Source organism: Phalacrocorax carbo, chromosome 9, assembly GCF_963921805.1.
Source record: "Phalacrocorax carbo chromosome 9, bPhaCar2.1, whole genome shotgun sequence".
NCBI lineage: Eukaryota > Metazoa > Chordata > Aves > Suliformes > Phalacrocoracidae > Phalacrocorax > Phalacrocorax carbo.
The window spans coordinates 12,107,248-12,129,196 of record NC_087521.1 but is presented as its reverse complement, the minus strand read 5'-3'; the positions used below and the strand labels follow the sequence as shown (position 1 = coordinate 12,129,196).

Here is a 21,949-nt window from a genome sequence, read left to right as displayed (position 1 = left end):
TTACATTCAGCCAGGGAGCAATATACACTAAAAGCATTCTCTTCACATAGGAGCTATTATAGACATGTAGTATCTTAGCAAAACTCTGCATTCTTAATAATCCCAATTCTGAAGAACATCTTTAAGTTAACAAAAATTCAAAACATCTAGATGGTAGACTCATTTGAAGAGCTTCATATACCAAAGAAATTTTGGAGGAAAATGTGACTGGGGAAAGCAGGAAAAGACGACAGCAAATGTAATTAAATGATATCAAGTAGTACATTTATTCCAGATAGCACGTCAGCTTCTGACAGTGAGATGTATTAGAATAGAGTCTCTGAAGGTAAAGGATGGAAGGAAGGCCTGCTGCTCAAGAGACTGAATGTTTGTACAGCGCCTAGCAAGATGAGGTCCTGGTCCTTAACTGGGGCTCCTAGGTGCTCCAGCAAAAGAAACGTGTTAGGCTTTAGGAGAATGGACTGCATAAACAGTTTTGAAATGGCGTTCCACGACAGGGGCTAAATGACACCTAAGCAGCAGACTTCACCTTTTAAGCTCTGCAAGAGAGAAACTTGGTCCAGTAGGTCTTCTCCAACTCCAGTTTTAGGATTCATTCTCCATCTACCCACCTGCTCCATCCGTAGTTAAAGTAATGTTCACTCATCCTGCTGCAACATGGTGAGCCTCTAGCAGGAATGATCAATCCCACTTCAGTCACCACATATAAGAGGGCGGAAGAAAGAGCAGCTGGTCTCACCCTCCTCTACTCCAATAATAGACTCAGTGTCTGGCAGGTGCAGAGACTCAACACCAAGGCTGGGCTGAGAGTTCATGGACATGAGATTCTTACTATGCACTGTAGATTCTTCCAGCAAACTGCTGCCCATCAATGACTCTATTGTGCAAAAAAAAGGGCAAAACAAAATTCTCATGATGTAATGATACTGCAACATATGATACAATCCCTGCTCATCTCCAAGTCACATAGACTTCTTCCCTAGACACCTATGTTATCCGTTCCTACGCTTTGGGCACCCAGCACTCCAATGGATAGTAGCTCCTATATTATGGTTTTGAGCTTTAGTATGGCGGGATCTCATGCAGGCTTGTCTTTCTCTTTAAATAATTCACACTGCATTAAAAAACAGCCTTCTTACAACAAGAACATATAACAAAGGGCACAAATTCCGTGTGAAAAAAAGATATCAGATTCACATCAGTTTTGAAAATAATAGACCTATCTGCCCCTTGACGACAATAAGGAAATACACCTTTGTCTTCTATTCTAGAAAAGGGGAAAGCGAGCAATCCATCCTCATCTCCAAGGATGCAGAACAGTCCTTTATTCCTTAGTGGCTTGTGGTCTTGTATTTTCACAACAACCATCTTCCTTTCTTTTTGACATCCACTATTTCTTTCCTGCACTTCTCCCCCACAGAGAGTGCCCTCCCTTCCTTACCTGGCTGTTCTCGCTCCCTGCTGCCAGCTGTTCCAATTCGGGAGTGGTGTTTCCTCATATGCACATTTCTGCTACCACTCTGGGAAAATGTCTTCCCACAAATTTGGCACTGATGGGGCTTCACTCCTTGGAGTAGAAAGGGAAAAAATATCCCAAGAATTACCAAATCAGGAATAAAGACTTAATCAACCAAGAAGCCAATAATACTGTTTTGAAATGGCTGTTGACACCACTGGTGCTAAATCAGTGAAAAAAACAAATGAGAAATATTCCTGTTTCCGGGAGAGAAGTAAGCTTCCAGGAAGAGTTTCAGGTATCAGTATTGCCAGCTGTTGGAAAACTTGAGTCTGAAGAGTAACATAAAGGCTTCAAGTCTGATGTATGAGAGGGAACAAGTTATTTGGAATCTTTTACTCAGTGACATGGAAATATTTCATGTCCCATACCTAGAATAAAATGACCAGAAGCAAGGAAGCTATCTCCTGCCATCACACAACAAATTGCAGCATCTGGTTTACATTACTGAGGAGAGACTGGATGATGACTTGTCACTGTGAAAAGATTTCCATTTTACAGAGCAGGCTATCATTTTCACAATACAACAAGTATGATGTCCACACGAGTGAGCTCAATAGCATGGAAGTCAAGGAGAAGCCAAGGAGACAGGAAAGAAAAAGCATGGAGAACTCAGGTAACCCCAAAAGTTACTACCCCAATAAAATCTCCCCTTCCCCAAGCAAGCCATATTCATTATGTGCTGATGACAGATCAAGCAAAACAGAAGGTAGAAGCTTTGAAACACTTGTGAAATACATTTCCATCTAATACTTTGCTCAATTAAAAGTATGTAGTATTAAAAAATGAAGGAAAACCCTACCTATGGCAGAAACCCACTCATGAGAGATTTCAGATTTTAATGGCTTTGATTAATATATAGAAGTACTAGATTCTCTCTTTCAAAAAAGAAAATGGTATCTATGAAACAGATATTCAATTTCATGACATTTTAGGAACAATATAAAGAATATATTTTAAAAATGTAATTTGAATTTAGAAACAGAAGCAACAGAAAATATTAAAGTGTACAGGCTACAGGCACCACAAAGGAAGTCGTGAAATGCTATGATCAGAAGTCCTGTAGAAACCAGAGGATTTTCCTTAAGGAAAACAAACCAAAGTCCTACAACATAGATCTTTTCTCTGATAGGTCACCGAATGTCAGGTGAAGGCTCTTACCTGAGTGGACAACCAAATGTTTCCGAAGGCTGGAATATTCGGCAAAGGAGCGACCACATCCCTGTGCCTCACACAGAAAGGGTTTTTCCCCTACAAGGGAAAAGTAAGTTCTTAGATTTTGGCATCACAGCTTTTTGCCCAAGTACCTCTGACGAGCTCTACCCCATTCTCTCTTACATTCTCCTTTTGTTGTTTTACGTGCAACAAAGTTCAAAAGAAATTACACATATGCTTCCTAAGGCTTTTAAAGCATTCTCTTCATCAGCTTTCAAGAGGAAACACTAACATTTTTTCTGAAATATTCTCAGATAATCATTCAGTGAAAGCGAAGCAAGGGTCTACTGTTTCTAACTAGATCTTCCAAGTGCATAAATACCAAAAGAGTAATATGAAAGTCCCTGGACTATGACGTATCTTCTATATGCAGTTCTTAAAAAACAACGTTCTGCTCTGCACACTCCCACAATCCTGTTCCCTTTCTGCCTCTCAGTGCCAAAAATCCCATTAACTGTATTTCCCTTCATATCAGATTCTAGACTTTATTTCAGATCAGGCTGAACTTGGCAAAATCCCGTGAGAGACGTGTCAGGCATTTATATTTATGTGTGGAGGAACAGTAATTCAAGGCACAATTTGTTCTCAGAGGCTGAAATTTGTTATTTTTATATATCTCCATGGCTATTTTTATATTTGTCTAAACAATGATAAATTGGGAGGTGACTACACTAATGCAGTGCAATATAATTAGTCTATCTAAACACCATCTTAATAAAACCTTAAATAAAATTAGGTAACTTTTGCCTGCAACATCCCACTAAAGAACTCAATATACCATGTTTAACACTATGATTTCATGTCTTTAACTAGACTCCTGTATCAGAGTAACAGCAAGTTCACAGGAGATGAAGCAAGCTATTTTAGCTCTTTTATTGCCTAACATATACATAGTTCTTTCAGAATAAACTTTTAAAAGTTGTTTCTGCTGTGATTTTGCCTTCAGAAGTCCTCTCCCTACAGTGCATTTTTGAGCTTCCTGTCTGCTATAGCATTCAACAGATCTGAGCAAAAGCGATCAACGCAGCATGTTCAGATTGGTGTGACAAAGCAGAAATATGTGGCAGATTCTCTAACACTGGTGGTACCTTCTGCCTTGTTATAAATATTTAAAACTTGGAAAGAAGGAAGAAAAACTGCCATTGACAAAAATAACAGCACACAGCTCCATCTATAAGAAACCCTAGATCTATTTACACCTGCAGTTTTATAACACCTTTGGACTGATCAAACTCTTAATTGCACATTATCAATTTGCAGGTAAGTTATTATTTACTCCTCCAGAAGCTACTTCCTTGCTGATTGCAGAACACTCATTCTGTCATGGAGGACTGTGCATGTGTCAGCTGGGCACATTAACTTTATCTCTGCCTTGGCTGGAAGCTTCAAGTGCAAAAGACAACTGTAAAAACAATGGCTGCTGTTACTACACATTCAAAATTTTATTATTGGTATAGATAATTTGTAACTATATTCCAACATCTGCCCCCAAACCGTGTGTTCTAGCTAGACTGCAACTTTGTTAAAATAGCAAGCTTTTTCCATGGGTATCTACAAAGTACATACCATATGGTAGTGTTAAGTAAGGCAGAAGGCATAAACAGCTGTTGGTAGCCCACGTGATCTGTGATTTCATTTTACTAGAGAGGCCTTGTGCTCTCGCAGTTGTCAAGGTTATTCTGAAATGTTAACCAACTGTAATGCAATGCTACCTTCCTAGGCCATCAGGGAATCTAACAATATTCCGAGAGGCTTGAACTGGGCCATTTCTTTAAGTGGTGTGATCACCCTGAGGCTTAAAAAAGCAACCAAACAAAGCCACCAGAATATTCACCATGAACTTTGCTAACTATTAAATTGCTGATCATTTCAGCAGTAACTTGTGTGCTTTTCTCAAACAGCTTTCTGGGATAAAAACACCTAAAGCACTTTATGCAGTTGTCAAGACTTTGGCTGGTACACCAACTTCTAAAAATACTGACAAGGCAGGATCAAATTCTCCAGAGCAGACAGCATAAACAAACCGTGTATAAAACACAGCACTATGAAATAAATGTTCTTGTTTTATTTAATATAAAAAGCTGAGCATGAGTTAGGAGTACATAAGCTCCAGCATATGGTAACATCCCGAATTAGCATTAACACAAACAGAACAGCTTGCATGCCAAAATGCTGTCTTCTAATTATTGCCTTTTTCTACTAGACTTTGCTACTATATTTTTGCTACTCATTCCACTGTATTCCTCACTTCCCTAAATTTCCCAGAGGTAGTCACTCTACAAGCAGCACAGGTAACATAAGCTAGTCAGATTCAGCCAGATGTCAGTACAGCTACGACTGTGTCCACAGAACTCCACACTGGAGAAATATCCAAGCTATTGTGCCTTTCCAGAATTTAAAATAGCTTCTTTATAAAAAACAATTACAGCAGTTGTGTTCATTAACTATTCCCTTGGGAATAGTCTAGTTTCCCCCGCAAAAAACACACACCCCTCCCTCCATCAAACAACCTGATGGAGGAAGAGAATCTTCAGAGCATGGGTCTGAGCAGCGTACGGCACTGTCATATAGCATTGGAAGGGTGAAACCTATGTGAAATTATACAGGATAGTAAAGGGTGTAAGCAGTTGATTAATTTGACCTGTAGATCAATATGAATTGATAGAAAAGGGACATTAATGAAGGGCAGAGATAAACAATGTAATATTCTCAAAAGTTTGAGGATGGAGGAGGAAGTGGTTTATTTCTCAGTAAAGACCCCACCTCTGCAGACCACAAATAGGTGAGGTCTAAAACACACCGGTGTGAATTCGCAGGTGGTTCTTTAGATTTCCAGCTGTTGTGAACTGTTTCCCACAGCCCAGCTCTGTGCACACAAAGGGTTTTTCACCATTGTGAGTTCTCATGTGCACCTTCAGCCTCTGCAAGACGTAGAAACTTTTTCCACAGCCTTCTGCGGGGCAGGTGAAGGAGCGATCATTCCTGGAAATCAACAAAATAGCTGTTTCATTACCAGCTACTGCAATGCATTTTTCACGAACACTTGACATCTTTTTTTGATTGAATGAAAAGCAGAAACATTTAAATAAAAATTAATTGTATCAGAAAACAGAGAGACTCAAATGAAGTGAGCGACCTAAGTCCTAAGGAACTAGAGTCTGGGTGGTCCACTGGAAGAACTTGTTCCAGTAATATCTTTTAATTGTATTACCTTGCCTATTCCCTACCCAGAATGATTTAGTAAAGCAGCACAACAGATTATATAGGAATGTTGTGGAATTTCAGTCACTGGAGGATCAAAAACGACTGTATGTGTACATATAACACAGGCAATTACTGCTGGCCCTGCCTCAGGGCAACATGATGGGTTCATGTCTATTGGAGTCCTTCCCAGTTTTTAAGCTTCTCATCTACAATTTACATTAGAAACTGCCAATTTCTTAGCTAAAAAAAGATTACGGCCATTTGTTAGAGCAAGCAACTTTGTTCAAGCATATATAAAAACATGATAGCATCCTACAAGTTCTAACGTTCATTATATCACAGAAGTGATACCTGTTAAAATACAAATATTCTAAACTGAACACTAACAAGGACCTGCAAAAATAATCTAAATCTGGTCAAAGTGTTTCAACATAAACGACCTCAAGCAAGCAACAGGCCTAGTATTTCTAAGAGTAACACTGGGTTTTCACAGCTTGTCGATGTCAAAAACTAATGGTATCCCAAATACAGAGCACAGTTTTTCAAAGTCATGATAACATATAGCTTTATTCTGCTCACCGGTGTGTTTTCAGATGATACTTGAAGTGAGCTGGCCACACAAATGTCCGATCACAGCCTTCAACTGTGCACTTCAGCTTCCTTTCCACCCGAGATAAATGAGGAATGGGGCTAGAGTCTTTTGGCTGCCCATCTCCTGAGCAAAGATGAACATTTTCACCTGGAAAAAAAAGCCCAGCAAAATCTAAGGAAGATACAGATTACTATAATGTGTCAAATTTAACACATAAAACCAGGATCATATCTGATACAAGACTGTAAAGCAAGTATATCCCTGGCTACTAATTGTTTACCGTGTCCCGCATACTGCTGCCTAGCCCATTACAAGGATCAGACACAGATTTGCAGACTTCACCAGGCTCATACATGATTCCCAACAAGCTATCTGTATCAGTTCAGCTGCTACCAGATCAGGCTTATCACTGGAAGAATTGAAAGCCAATGCATCAAAAATTGTAAAAATGTTCTCTATATCAATATCAATGAACCAATTTTAAGTATGAGCTATTTTTAAAAACACCTTAGCTAAAAAAGAGGTATTGCATTTGTTTGCAATTATTTATTAAAATAACTAAATCACGAAGCATGTGACTAAATCCAATTATGTATTCTCCAGAAACCTGATGTCCAAACTCAGTGGAGCTAAGAAATCAGTACACAGTACTTTCAGCACATGAGTTACAGTACGCATTAAAAACAGACACTTGAAAGTGAAAATGAAAGTTGAAAGACAAGCAGCTGCAGTCAGAAAGGAGATACTCTTTGCATGTACCAGAGAACATGTGGACTACAATGGAACTGCTGCCTCTACTGAAGTTCATTCCTTGAGAAAAACTGAAGAGCTTGTTTATATTGCAGAAAAATTACAGGATTGTTCTGTATCATCCTGTCACTCTTGATTTGAAGACATGTCAGAATAGATTAAAAGCAAAAGAGTAAAAGAGAGAGGAAGAAACAAGCCAAAACCAGGGGCCTTGTATGGAACATTCAACTTTTAAGACAGAAGCAGGGGATTTCCTACCATTATTGCTTGCTTTGGCATTCTTAGCGAGTTGTGCCCGAGTGGCAGCAATTAAACTGTCATGGGCCAATTCTTGCACTCGTAGGAACCAGGGGGTACTGCTGTCTGTGCTATCATGAGAGAGGAAGTCATTCCCAGAATCTTCTGCTTCATCTTGAACAAACACTAAGTGCTCTGCTGGAGACCCCAGCCCTAGAAAAAAAGGCAACTTCATGAAACAGAAGGATAACGTAACAGAGGGAAATTTCTTTTGCTTTCCAGAGGCTAGTGTACATGGCATAGATGCAATAGCTACACTGAAAAAGTCTTCACTGACCTCTACATTGTAGGAAGCTGTTGATGATTAAATGCTCCTGAAATAATCCCATAATGCCCAGAAAATTCTGTGATCTTTCCCCTTCATAAGCAGCAGGGACAGAGTTGTATCTCCTACATTCTGCTGTCCAGATGCAGCCAGATGACAAACAGAAGGAGAATTACCTGCTCTCGTTAGGTTGAGAAGAATAAATGAAGTGCTGTCACTGGGTTGGAGGTCTTGCAATAAACTGGAAGTCTCTGGAGTTGACAGAAGCTCAGATGGTTTCTGTACATTCTGTACCCTTGTTTCTTCTCCATCAGGGCCCACATTTACCTGGAGACTTCTCAAGACAGCAGATGAAGAAACATCTTTGGAAGAATTAGTGTGACTTGGAGAACTGAGATCTCTTTCATCATCTGATGAAGAAAGTGAAACCAGAGTAAATAGAAGTATAAATACACTATGACTAAAAGATACTGATGAAGTCATTTTTCTAGGAAAAAAAAGCAGAACTTGAGAGAGATTGGAGGAGAAAGGAATTTTCTAACTAGTCAGACTTCACTGTTAAATAAGAAAAGTTTCAGTCACCCTTCCGAACTTGTTCCTCCATCCCTGGAATGCCTTATCAGCAAGAGGCAGTGCGCCACAGTGGCCCAGTGAGGACAGCTGTATGAAGGGCATGCTTGCAAAGATCTGCCGCCTAGATTTTACCTGGCAACATGAGCCTGTTGCATTCTGAGGTCTCAGTAACAGGAAGTAGAGAAAGACAGGTGATGTCTTTTGGTTCCGATTCCACCAGCCCTTGCCCCAGTGGAATAGAAGTATTCTGAACAAACTGAACCAGCAGCTGAAAAAAAGATAGTGAAGATTAGGTCAAGAGCAACACCAATAATTTAAAAAGGTACTAAACCCAGCCCACTACCCTCTACTGTCTTGTAGGAGACACTGAATATAATCCTGTGAATGCACATCAAAGTAAATGGAAGCTTTTCGATTTACATTAATGACAAAGGAGGAATTGTTTGTATTTTTCATAATTTCTTTAACATACAATAAACAGCTCTGGATCCTTGCGTACTACTCTGAAGCTACTTAGGCTTTATTCTTTTTAAATTAATCTTTTACCAAGGTAAATTTTACAAATATATGCCATGTTTTAAGGCATATATTTGTAATTAAACTTTTACCACTTGATGCTTTACTACACTGTAACCTTCCAAGTAAATATTTCCCATGCTCAGCCTTTGGTACAGGTATTTTTTTAAAACATCATCTTTAGATACCTAACTGAAAGAAAGTTGACCTTTTTCAATTAAAAAAAGCAAGCAAAGGACTAGTTGCAAAGATGCCTAGCTAATGGCTATTCAAAATAGACAGATAATGATCAGAAAAACAAGGTTGGGATGACGGGTGACAAGGGGGAGATCACAGACAGTCTTATCCATCCAAATCAGCTACTCCTAAGTCCATCAAAGATGGACAATTAAAGCCATTGTCCTTGGTGTGAAACCCACCCACTGTGGGCATTCAGCAGAAGAAACCGTCTCCAGAACACTATGCAAAATAAGGGGGACTATTGCATAAAAAGGTATAGGACTTATACTGGGATGTGTTCCCTGGGGAGGACTTTGGGAGGGAGCAAGAGATGGGGGGGGCGGGGGGGTGGTTGGGTGGTGGGGCGGGGGATTGTTCAGGACTTATTCTGCATTGTTTAAGGAAAAGGCTGAAGGCAGGAAAAGGAAGGGATCAAGGTGAATCAGGGCAGAACAAACACAGGAAAACGGAGAGAGGAGGATGAAAGAGGCCCATTACATATAAGCAGGAAGTTGGTCAATTCGGTAATCTGGCGCAGTTCGTCCTGTCTTTTCATTAAACTCCATTCCTAACTATTTCCTGTGTGATCCCCCTCTCTAGAGTGTGTGTGTCATGTGCTAGAGAATTCCAAGCAGACTGGTTGGCAAGCAGAATGAGAGGCATGGGCACATATCCTGGAGAAACCCACGAAGGTTATCTCTAGGCAGCAACCCTTGGAAACAGAACCAGTCACCTCGCACTGCCTGTGTTTATGTGGGTAAAGCTATGAGCATCCTACTTGTGTTAGTCTGTTTGGCGCCAGTCACATCCGTACAGTGCGTGTGTGTGTGTGCACCTATTTGAAAATTGTGTTAAACCTCACTAGTGGCTGGATCTAAGATCAGAAATAGGGAGCAGGCCCTCATCTTGATGGGCCCAGGAGGTGAGAAATGCCCGGGTCATTCAGTCCAGCAGATTCACCTATCCTTAACGTCAGTGAGCTCTGGCAATGCAAAAATTACTTCTGGCTAATGTAAAAATCTTGAGTTATAAAAAAGGAACCTGACACTTGAAAAGGAACTGAGAGTCAGACAAATGCCTTTCCTAACCCCTGAAAGTCTTCCCATATTTAACAAAGTGCAGAGCAGCAAAGCACGTGCCTTGTTTATTCATTCTGTCCCCTTGCCAACATCCCAAGCTTTTGTCAGATTACTGGATATAATGCTGAACTCCTCTTTACCTCCAAGGCACAGACACAGAAATGAGGCTCTCTTTTTTTTCCCATTACCAATGCCACAGCAGTCCATACTAAATTATCCTGATTTAACCAGGGAAGCACTGCTGGGGGTTAGGGGATAATAGCCCAAATTTTGCAACGGACTGAATTAATTTTTCTGTGAACTCCACAAGTTTTTTAAACAAATACGGTCACAAATCCCTCCCCTGTATGGAGTTAACTTCCGGAGACCAGAAAGACTGAAAGGGGTCAGTTGCAACAGACCCAGACACATGCTCCACATTTCAGAGAAAATGCCCCTCAAAAACCATATATATGATCTCATTATTTGGCTATAAATTCTGCCAATTAGACTTACTCCTATACTCACGTTCTCAAAATATTTTGAAAAACACAGATGAAAGAAATATGGAAAATAACAATATGCCAAAATGTTAGCCCTTAAGTCACTATTCCTTATCTCTAGGAAACCCTTTGACATAAAGAACCTGTATTCTGCTGCTGTTTAGCAAACAACCATATGCAACAGACTTCCTTTATCTTTGGCATTTAGAAGGAAACTGTACAAGATAGTTATTCCAAAGCTACTACCCTCAATATGACACATTTTAGCATGCATTCACGCAGAGCCGAGACGGAGTTGTCTGTGCCTTGAGATGGTTCATCAATGTCAAAAGAAACAGAGTAAAACAAGTGTGATAAGCCCATGGTATATTTGTGATTAAAACCCAAAAGTCACCAATAATTTGATTCTTATTTTGTACATTGTGATTGTCCTAGTATTTAATTTTCAGAATTACTGGCATGTAATTCCAAAATATTTCTGTAGCAGATACCAGCCTTTTGAGCCTCTCCTACATCAGGATGAAGATCATTCTATCAAAGAAACTGCAAAGAAAACTTAATATGTTGAGTTCTGATTTCTCTATGCTTATTTCCTCTTGTGAAAACACTGGAAATACAGATGCTTCCTCAGACAATTTTACCTCAAAGAGTTACCAATGTCAGAGCCCTGAAGCCTTAATTGCCCCAAGCGGTCTTGCATGGTACCCACACCCTCCACCCAGGGACTCCATTTAAGCTCAGCCTGTGCTCTCTAGTCCCCTTTCTGAGCTGTAGGTTTTCCCGTCTCAAGCCCTGTCTCCTGGATGGACCTCAGACTTTTACTGCATCAGTGTCTCCGGCCCCATCTCCTGCTACTCCTGATGGGACTCTCTGGATGGACCCTGGACCTGGTTCATTGCTTTGCCTTGTCCAGGGCTGTGGATGGACCCTGTTTCCAGCACCCATCTCTGCCTGCTGTGCTCAGGTGCTGCAGGACCGTGCCAGGTCAGTGAGGGCACCACCTGCGCTGGGATCACCCTTGGCTCCCAGCTCACCCTCCCTTAGGAGCAGCCTGTCAACACTGACAATTATGAAGGTAAAAATTAAGTCTTGAAGTCATTCAGATGGCATTATGCCACAAGCCAGACTGGAGTTCAGTTTGAAAGGTTAGCATTTTTTCCTCTTAGGTATATTATAAGATTATCCAGAGGCCCTAGTCAGAAGTGGGAACTATTTTTACATTGTCAAAAAAATTCATAGGCAATATGAGACAGTCCCTCCCCCAAGGCCATGTGTTCTAATTTAAGATTTAAAAACATGGGGAAAAGGAATAAAAAGAGAAGGGAGTTAGGAATAACAGAGCAAAGCAAGCAGAAGAAAGAAGTTGGACAAAAAATTGTGAGCAGCAAGATGCTTCTAAATTACTGTATTGTCTTTCATTTAAAAGCTGTTCATCACCCCTACTGCATCCTACTCCACCAGGAAACACTTGTTTTATGGACTTGTTCTATTTTTATACAGAAAGTCTTAGATAAAACTTTCCTCCTACACTCGCAAAACTTTGCTTCAAATCCTTGACTTCCACAGAACAATGTTAAGCCACTAGGGAAAAGCAAAATGCAGCAGCCACAAACAGATGCTCGAAAGAAGAGAGATCCCTTTAATTTTCTTTGTAAAGTAATAACAAGCTAGTAAAGAGAATTAAAAGGGGGCAAAAGAAGTAGAAGTAAACAAAAGGACATGAATCATGGTCATTGTTGAAATTTGGAATAAAAAACCCCCAACCCTTCTCAGAAACTAAAGCAAATGAATCACCAAATATATATTCCTCCCAACTCTACATTAAATACTTCAGAAAATAAAAATGTTCATGTGACAGTTATATCTTGACAGCCAAGTACTTTCAGAAACCTTCCTTCCTGTTCAAAATCAATGAATACCTTTGTGACAACTACAGCAACTGGCATATGGGGGAAAAAACTAATTACAAACACTGTGTGCTGCTTTCTTAATTTTCTTTTAATTTGGTTTTGCAGCTGAAAGCAAACAGGAAATTGTAAGGGTACCTGGTAATTGGCTATTCAGCAAAAAAGATAGACTAGGAACAGGAGAGGTGATAAATTAAATGTGCAGATATACAAACTCTAACAAACTGCAGATAAGAGAGTAACAAAGACCAGAACCCCTGGGATGCTGATGGATGGGCCATTACAGGAACGACTCGAGTGTGACCTTGAAGAAATTTAACCAGAAACTTTGTAAGAGATAGGAACAATATTATCATGGGTTACCAGAACACTAGCAAACTTCTTACAGCATATGGGGGAAGTTCTGGGACCAGGTAAAATTTATTATGATGTCTTAAGAGGAGGCTGTGGGAATGTGAAAAACTTGTGGGTGTTTATGGGAAGGATCAAACGTGGGGAAAGGGAGGGATCAAGGTGGATAGGAGAGGAACAACCCTGGGGAACAGGAAGGGGGTGGGGGATAATGTGGGTTGACCCACAGGCTGCAGGTCAGCGTTCCACTGTGCCTCATCACAGCAGTCTAACCTGTCGTCTTCTCAAATGCTGTTTGCTCCTGAATAGTTTCCAAGTATGTTCTAGTTAACTTCAAGTTGGACTAGCCTGTGAATAGAAGGCAACAATCTGGAAACTTAATATCCTGGCCAGAGGCTGGATTAAAAACCCCAGGGCCCGGAGATGGATACTGGAAGGACTCAAGGTTTGGCAGAGACTGGGCAGATCCATGACTGTGAGTATGCACATCAGCTGAAAGACAGCACGTGTGTGATACACTAGCATATTTCAAATCTGATTACCTGTAGGAACAGAATCAGGCCATTTGTGTTGGTGGGTGCCTGTAAAGGTACTGTGCTGCCGCGTGTTAGTGTTTATAGCCATACACATCTGTACTGCCTATGAGTGCATGGGTGCATATTGGCAGTTCAGGCTCAGCCTCCTGTCTGCCTGCACCTGGGAACAGTCCAGAGGTCTCTCGTCTGAAGGAGCAGGAGGGGAGAAATCTCCTGGATGCTACAGTTCATCAGATCTTGTAACCACAAAATATCTGGCATCACAAACAGGATCCAGATGGGCTGTAAGTAATTCCTCAGATGGTGACTTATAGAATCTCTGTGTAAGGAGGGGGACTGATCCTTCAGCAAATATGGCCAAAGTGCTAGAATTTGTAACCAAGCAGACAGAACATCTTGGTGCACCTGAACAGGATTAGTTAGGGAAACTGAATGTACAGACTATTAACACAAAAGGAATTATAAGAGGTGTAAAGTGGCTTTACTCTATAGCCAAGATATCAGTTGGAATTTGAAACATTTTTTTTGTATTGATTAATTGCAAAAGGACATCCTCAACTTAAGAGATTCAAACTTCATGGGTCAGATGAGAGTCACACCAGGAGAATCTCTGGATACTTATACCTTGGAGGGACAAAATGAGCAAAGTTCAGCTGCATCTTGCTATGAAGAATTTTATTTTGGGCTCTGCCATGCCACCTTCCTGAATATACCCTTCTTTTACTCCTTCTGCTGAAACACCACATAACTCTGAAAATCCTGTAAGTAATGTAGACAGTGTATGCACCAAAAATGTAAAATATTTCTTTTTGGCTCTTGTCACTAATCAAATAATTGTCATCCCTGCTGGTCAACAAGAGATGGCTGGACAGGATGATCCCAGGGTCTATCAGCAGAAGCAGTGCAGAATGTTTGTGCTACCAAGAAGCTTGGATAATGTCCCTGACCGGGGTGGGGGGAAGGGAGAAGAAAACCAACCAACCCCACCAAAACAAAATCTTCTTAAAGAAAAGGGAACCTCTCCTAAAGATCCTAAAAAACCAACACAAAACACTACAGAAACAAATTAAAATATGGCCACCTGGGATGGACCGGGTTGGTTTGTGTCCCATAACAGACCTGCTTCATCAGATGATTCAAAAGCCAAGAAGTGTCAGGCAGTTGCTTTGTTTGAGGTCGGGGTGGCTGGGAGGGACACAGCATGGTGGGGAAGGTTGCTCCAGTACTAATGTTCAGATCTATACTCCCACTGGTCAGCTGGAGAGCCAGACCATAGGGCCCATGTTTTTAATCGATACTGTTTCTGTTCTAAATTTAACCAGTGAACCACCACAATATGAAGAACATTTGGCAGAAGGGAAAGGAGGGGCTGGAGCTGAAGGATGCAGAGGTCAGGAGGCTCATTAGCTAGAAGCTAGGGTTGCCCTCCTCCCATACAACTTCTGAGGAATTAATTAATTCACAAGAGTCTCTCCTTGTGAGGTTCTCATGAGGAAAGAAAGGAGAGGCTAAAAATACCTCCCTCCACCCTTTTTCAATAGCCAATTCAATTTATAGACCAGAGCTGTAGTTCACTTGATTGTGCTAGAGCTACCCCCGACAGCAGAAAGCACCCTGCAATGGAGCAGTGTGGTGGAGGTGGCTGGAAATATTTGCAGTTGTAACACATCACCCTGAAGGCTTAAAGCATGCAAAATGCAGATCTTATCAGTTCCCTGAGGAATGCTGGTAATACAGCTTTGGGGGCAGGGAGTCCAGAAGAAAAAAAAAGCAGATCCATCTGCCTGTACAAACTGCCTCCAAGCAACTTTGTAACTTGCTACAGAAGGTCCACCTCTGCTCAAGCATTAAACATTTATTGGCACCTTGGTGGCTTTTTAGTTATAAAACCAGTAGCAAAGAAGTTTAATCAAAGCACTACGGATGGATTGCATAATGTTATCTAGATGTTACACAAATACAGTTATCTCTTAATACCTTTCTCCCATGGTAGGGGATATTTATCAAACATATATAAAATTATACATGTTCCTTTTCTGGATTAAGTATAGGTGGCCAGTCCACCTGGGTGAAGGCCAGTAATTAATTACTTTGGCAGGATAGATGATGCACCATGACTCTGAGCTCCATATTGTCCCTACATACCATCACAACCCTATTGTGTCATGCTTGCCCTTTTGCCTAAGATTTTGTCACTGAAAGAACATCCGTGGCTATAGAAATTATGGTGCCATGGCTCACTGAAGGATATAAAATAATTACTAACCTCCAAAGGTACTTGAACTGCTGTTTGGGAAAGGTATAAAAAGAGTATCTACCAGTTTCACATCAAAGGAGTAGAAAATAGCACTAACTTGACACTCAACTTTCACAATCAGAACCAGAAAGAGGGTATGTAGAGATTTGGTAATCCACAGTGCAAATTAATCCCAATTTGTAGTATAAAATAGCCTTGATCACAACTGAGGAGCATGGTTTAAAAGACAGCATCTACAGAAAGGATGCCCTTTGCAACCACCACAGCTTTCATGTATCAGGCCTGTTCCTACTGAGAATGGCTTACTCTATTCTGGGCTTGCTGGGAAGGAAATGCAACTCTGCTATGGGGAAGTAGCACTATTATGTAAACATGACTAATTAACAAATCCCTTACTGAAGTGAGAAAAGACAAGGCCTTCTTACAGCTCCCATTTGAGGAACAAGGGAACAAGCATTCCAACTATCCTGGCCCTCAGCTGCCAGAAATAACCTGTGGGGATCCACTCACTCACGGACTGAAGTAACAAAGTCCCCCCCCTTATCATTCAGAGCTGGGGGAAAATTTGATAGGAGTTATGAGATATCAACCACAAGGCAGGAGAAAGGAACCTCTTGCAGCCCATACTGAGGCTACTCATGGATACTATGAATTTGCAGCTACTTTTCCTGAAGGGCATGATTGGAAGGGCTTTGGCTACTCTGTTAAGAAATACCTCACCACATCAGCTGGGCTGTGATGAATTACCAGGCATGTGAGCATCATTCTCTTCAGAGTACCACTTTAAGATACCTGCTGTACTGCATATGGACTGAAAAGCAATAGAAACAGAAGACTCAACAAAACCAATTCTATTTACACCTGCGAACTTCCCCGAAAGGTACTTCATAGCAGTAATAAGTCCTCTGCTCTAAGAACCTTCTGAAGAAGTAAAGCTGAGAATCAAAAAAGCAAGGACACAAGGCAATACAGTCCTCTGTACTTTTAAGTGGGAGAATGTACAAATAGCTGGCTAATGGCTATTCAGCATAAAAGACAAAGGCAAGAAAGAGAAGAGGTAATAAACTGAACACACCTATGCAGTTGGGTTGAATGTAACAAACTGCAGTCGGTTATCTAGCAAATCACAGGTTAGAGTAACAAAGACCAGAACTCCTCAGGCACTAATGGATGGGCCACTGCTGAAGTGAAATCTTGAGGATGTTCAACCAGAACTCCTGACTGGTAAGAAAACAAAATTGTCTGGGATTACAGGGAAGACCAAACTTCTTATTGGATGCAACAAAGACTGCAGGATATGCTTACCATGCAATGTTTAGGGGGAAGATCAAAGGAGGAACCAAGGTGGGTAAGTGGAGGAAGAACCATGGGTGGGGGGAGAGAAGAGACTCCAATCATATGCTAGCTGGCTGCTGGTCAGTACACTGCTGTGTCTGGTCACTGCAGTCCCTTCTATCTACTCACAAAACATATTCCTAAATATTCTCCCCACAAGCAAGTACACTGCTAGTGAACTTCTAGTCTATTAACACATGAGGAGGAAGCAACCAGTCTGGAGAAACCAAAGATTCCATCCAGAAACTGGTTAAAAAACCCTGAGTCAGGGCACAGACACCAGAAAGACTTTAGGTCTGGCAGAGACCAGAGACATCTGTGAATGTGAGCATGCATGAGAGTTGAAGGAGGGTAAGATACATTCCACTAACAGACTTGTGTGTTGACCTCTTACAGGTACTTTACCCATGTCTGTGTTAATCTGTTTGTGGCCAGCTGCGCCCACATTGCGTGCACACATGCACATCACTGCAATTCATGCTCAGCTGTGCTACCAGCTGAGCCTGGGAACAGTCCAGCAGCCTCAAACAGAGCAACTGGGATCCCCCAGGCACTGCTGCCTACCACTTCTGCCAACTGCTTAATGGAAACACGAGTCCTTTAAAAAACAGAACTGGCTGATGCTAATAGAATAATCCAGACTCCCCAAAACCAAGTACAGTCAATTTGGTTTGAGGGAAACAAGTAGTCAATACAGTAATTTATTTTATTCTTGTAACAGAAAGAACATTATAATAGTGAAAAAAATAATGTAACCTGAGAACAGGCAAGAATATTGGCTGACACTTGAAAGGAGGGGAAGAAACCTGCGATATTCTTTAATCTTTTACCATTCAAATCAAAATATTGAAGCATTAGAAGATGCCACTGAAAACACTTTAAGGAATTAATACGTAAGCAGCAAACTGAGTAAACTCATTGAACTTTTTCTAAGTGTTGCCCATTACCGTTCCTGGTCACCAGACCCAGTTCATAACTGCTCACCTCAGGTTTGGATTCTAACTCATCCGATAACATTGATTCAAGTGTCCGATTCCTGCAGCTGTCCTCAGCAAGGCACAGATTTTTTTTTTTTAGTTCAGAGAGAACAACACTCCCTGCTTATTCTCATATTTTCCTAAGGGTAAAACAGTGTGGTGGTCCTTCCGCAAGAAGCTGTGTTGCACAAATATTCAATTTAACCTAAAACAACAAAAAAGGAAATATAAAGAGACAGGAACCAAACAATCATAACAAAGCAAGAAGAAGCATGCAATGTTGCACATGACTGTAAAATATACTTTGAAGTACCAGGAAAACTCATTTACCCAGGTTCCTACATTTCTGTTCTGACTGAGTCAGCAAAATAGCATCCTAACACTGCAAAATTAATTCTCAAAGGCTATTTACTGCATTTTATTTGCGATAGCTCATTTTCAATGGAAAATTAAATTCTTTATCCTGGAAACTTATGGGATCAACTGAAAATCACACAGGACATGCAAGAGTCAAGGAGACTGAATTTCCAGCCTGCAAAACAGTGAAATTACCCAAACTATTGATGAAAGGCAGCCACATACAAACAACTTGTCACCAAGAAATCTCTGTGTTTCCTGTCTATTAAGATGTTATATTTCTGATTATGAGAAATACCTCGATGAACACAAGTAGGTTAGCAGTTATTTCACAAATACCCATGCAATGTTAATTCTTTGGGCTACAAGGGAAAATAAGAGCAAGTTTGCAACTATTTTTGCCTACTGGGAAAACACTAGCGCCAGGAGAAGAAAGTGAACTACATACAGTTCTTCCCCCCTTCCATGACAATTACAAATCTATTGACTATAGTAAAAAATAACGAGAACACTGGATCAGCTAAAAAGAGAACCTCGAAGCCTTCTCCTAGCGCTCCTGGCAGCAAGCGGCGCGGCACGGGATGCTCGGTGCAGGAGCCTCGCCTCCTGCCGTGAGGGGACCACACACCCAACACGGCGAAAGCGGAGTCACTCGGACCAGCGCGGGAAGCCGGGGCTCGGGACCAGCCCCACCTATTCACCCCCTGCCCGCCTTGAGCCCGCACCGGGGCGGCCGGCGGACCCCGAGCGACCCACGGGGCCGAGGGCCGGGGCTGGCAGGCCCGCGCCTCGCCCGAGAGGGCGCGCGGGGCGGCTGACGGACACCGGCCGGAGCCTTAAGGGGTGGGGGAGGGAATACGGACGGACGGGCAGACGGACAGACAGACCCCGGTGCCACGGGGCAGGACGGAGCGCCGCGCCCCTCCCCCCCGCGGGGCAGGTGCGCCACCCCTCCCCCACCGCGGCGGCCGGTCGGTCCGCCCGCCGCCGTGAGGGGCGGCCTCCGGCCGTAGGGCGCGGAAGGGAGGGCCAGTCCTCCCCTCCGCGCTCCCCGACCCGCTGGGCTCCCGCGTTCCGCAGAAAGCAGCGAGGCCAGGGGGAGCGCCCCGGCCCCCGCCTCCCCCCGCCCGCCTTACCGGCATCTCAGCCTCCCGGATGTGACGGAGACACGGGCCGGAAATGCCAAAGCCTCGCGGGGGTGTGTATGGGATGCTCCCTCTCCAGCTCTATGGTGAGCGCGCTACGGAGCGCCGCTTCCGCCCGCCGCCTCCGCTTCCGCCCGCCGCCGGTGCCTCTCCCGCCACGCCCCCGGCGCTACCAGGTGCCCGTGCCTGGCAGAGCCGCTGCCCGGGGTGGGGGCAGGAGTGAGAGAAAGTGTGCGGTTGTGTGCTTGTGTGTGTGGTTCCCCGGTTCCATCGGGATCGCTAGTAGGGCCGCGGCGTTCTGCTGCTGCCTGACTCCCCTTACAATACTTCCTGATCTGGACAATATGTCGCAGGTGAAGGCTATGCAGGAAGCTTACGGTTAAGTTCAACGTTTAACTGCTGAACCCACCTCGGCGTACGTCAAGGCAAAAGAGATGTTATTTCCGTGTGTTACTGCACACGTGGAAGCACTGATTCCCCACCAGGGCCTGGTTTCTGTTTCTGCTTTGCTCTGATGTGGTGTCTGTTCTCACAGGCGGCAACTTCACAGCAGCTCACTAATGACATGTGCCAAGTTAATAATTCCAGAAATGTACATGTCTTAACAACATCCCTAAAGCCCAAGAAGGGACTTTAATTTAGAAAGTCTGTTCGTTGCTTTCTGCTCATTAGCCATATCTTGCCCTCTGCAGGTGAGCAGGACAGAGCTCCTGACACAGCAGGGTCGGCAGCCTTTGCTCTTGGCATCAGCTGCCGAACTGGTGACCTTCAGGTCCAGTAAACTTTAACCTGGTTACGGCTAGTCTGCAGCTTTGGAGCCCCGTGCAAGCCCTTGATTCCTGTGCCAGAAGGGCTGCTGGGGGGGCAGTGCTGGCATTGGCGCTGCTGAACAACGAGAATCCCAACAGGAGCTGCTGGGGCTGGCAACACCATGATCCCTGGGGCCTGCTGGGCCCGCAGCCCATTCTGATCTGCAGCAGACTGTGCAAGAGCTGGTGGTCACTTCCCATTAAATGGCTGCCATCTCCCGCCTGCGAACTGCTTTGGAATGATTTCCTCTTTCCAGCCCCCCTGAGATGTGTAGTATGGCTCCTCTGCCTTTCAGCCCTGTGAAAATCTTGATTTGTGGCTTGAAGATTGGCGGTTCCCACCCTTGGCTTTAAACGTTCAGTGAGTGGCTTCATGGAGGGCTACGCACTGGAGTTGTGCTGACAGCCTAGTGCTTCAGCAAAAAGATGTTTGACCAGATACCTGATGGAGCCACCCAGCAACATCCTAAAGTCTCCAAGCAAGTTGGGCGCAGGTCTTTTTCCGAGGTATCTTCCCATCAGCTTGCAGTCACTGCATTAGCACTAACAAAAGCCTGCACCGTGAAACCAAATCTCAGTCAAGCTAAAGCACATTTCTGATATCCAAGGCAGGGAAGACTGTGGTTCAACACCCAGAACCGGCCGCCTCAGAGGTTGCCTCAGTGCCATGCTGGCTGTGCAGATGGATCAGATCGGGGAGCCTCACCAAGTCTGGCATTTATCATGTCGGACCGCTTGGACATAGCTGTGATGACCTGAAGCTTTAGACAGACCCATTTATTCACTCAAGCCCAAAAACCTGAAGTTAATAGCTCCCAAGTTTGTGGTTTTCAACATAACCCGGTAAACTGGAGCCACGTAAGTGACAAAAAAGTGACCATGCAACAGTCACAGTAAAAGACCATTTCACCGTGTTTATTATCACAGGCACGATCTCAGCATGCCACGTTTTGCTGATCCAATACAATCCAAAGGCAACCAGAAATGCAGAACTACTAACTTCTTAAACCATTTTTTCTTGATGCCACTGTATTAATGCCAGGGCACTGAGTCGTAAAGCTTGATTCTGTTATGGTTAAGATACCCAGTGATCTCGGAAGTGCTTTGACTCATCATTAGCTCAGCAACGTGGAAGTGTTGAGTAGGTATTGAAATAAGGAGACGTGTAGGCGCCTAAGTTCCCTTCATTTGCATCCTTCTAGGCCAGATGAGTTTGGCTGCTTCAGAGCTTGCATCTTGACTGCCTGGGGAATTTTAGCCTAATCTGATAGGGGAGTCTGCAGGGAGAGCAGCACAACGCTTACCTGAGTTGTTTGTGCAGGTCCGAATCACCCACGCAGGTGTGTGAAGCAGCACTGGTCCCTAATGGGAGAAGAACTGCCAGGCTGGGAATTTCCTACAGTCTCACTTTCTCAATACCATCTGCCCCTTCGGGATCCTTCTCTCTAATCAAGGAGAAGTGGAAGACTCAGTGACATTTCCCCCGTGACCAAATTCAGTAAGGGAACCGAAACTACCCCTGCTGTTAGACAAAGAAAATGTCTAGTCATGGAGTAAAGGGAGAGTG

The 21,949-nt window shown here is 43.0% G+C and overlaps 1 protein-coding gene across 2 annotated transcripts; it reads right to left on the bottom strand.

The window, feature by feature from the left end:
* Positions 1–242: 242 nt before the first annotated feature.
* Positions 243–19,673, bottom strand: ZNF410 (zinc finger protein 410). 2 transcript variants are annotated; one of them, XM_064460364.1, is made up of 10 exons: positions 19,565–19,673; positions 18,079–18,276; positions 8,545–8,680; positions 8,016–8,249; positions 7,536–7,727; positions 6,515–6,674; positions 5,532–5,713; positions 2,678–2,767; positions 1,442–1,567; positions 243–877 (listed from the first exon to the last, which is right to left on the bottom strand). In XM_064460364.1, the coding sequence occupies exons 2-10, from the start codon at positions 18,109–18,111 to the stop codon at positions 693–695; spliced, it is 1,338 nt and encodes a 445-aa protein (XP_064316434.1). In that variant the 5' UTR covers positions 18,112–18,276; positions 19,565–19,673; the 3' UTR covers positions 243–692. The 2 variants fall into 2 exon arrangements, with proteins under 2 accessions (XP_064316434.1, XP_064316435.1); XM_064460365.1 differs by lacking the exon at positions 19,565–19,673 and adding an exon at positions 18,962–19,284.
* Positions 19,674–21,949: the final 2,276 nt, after the last annotated feature.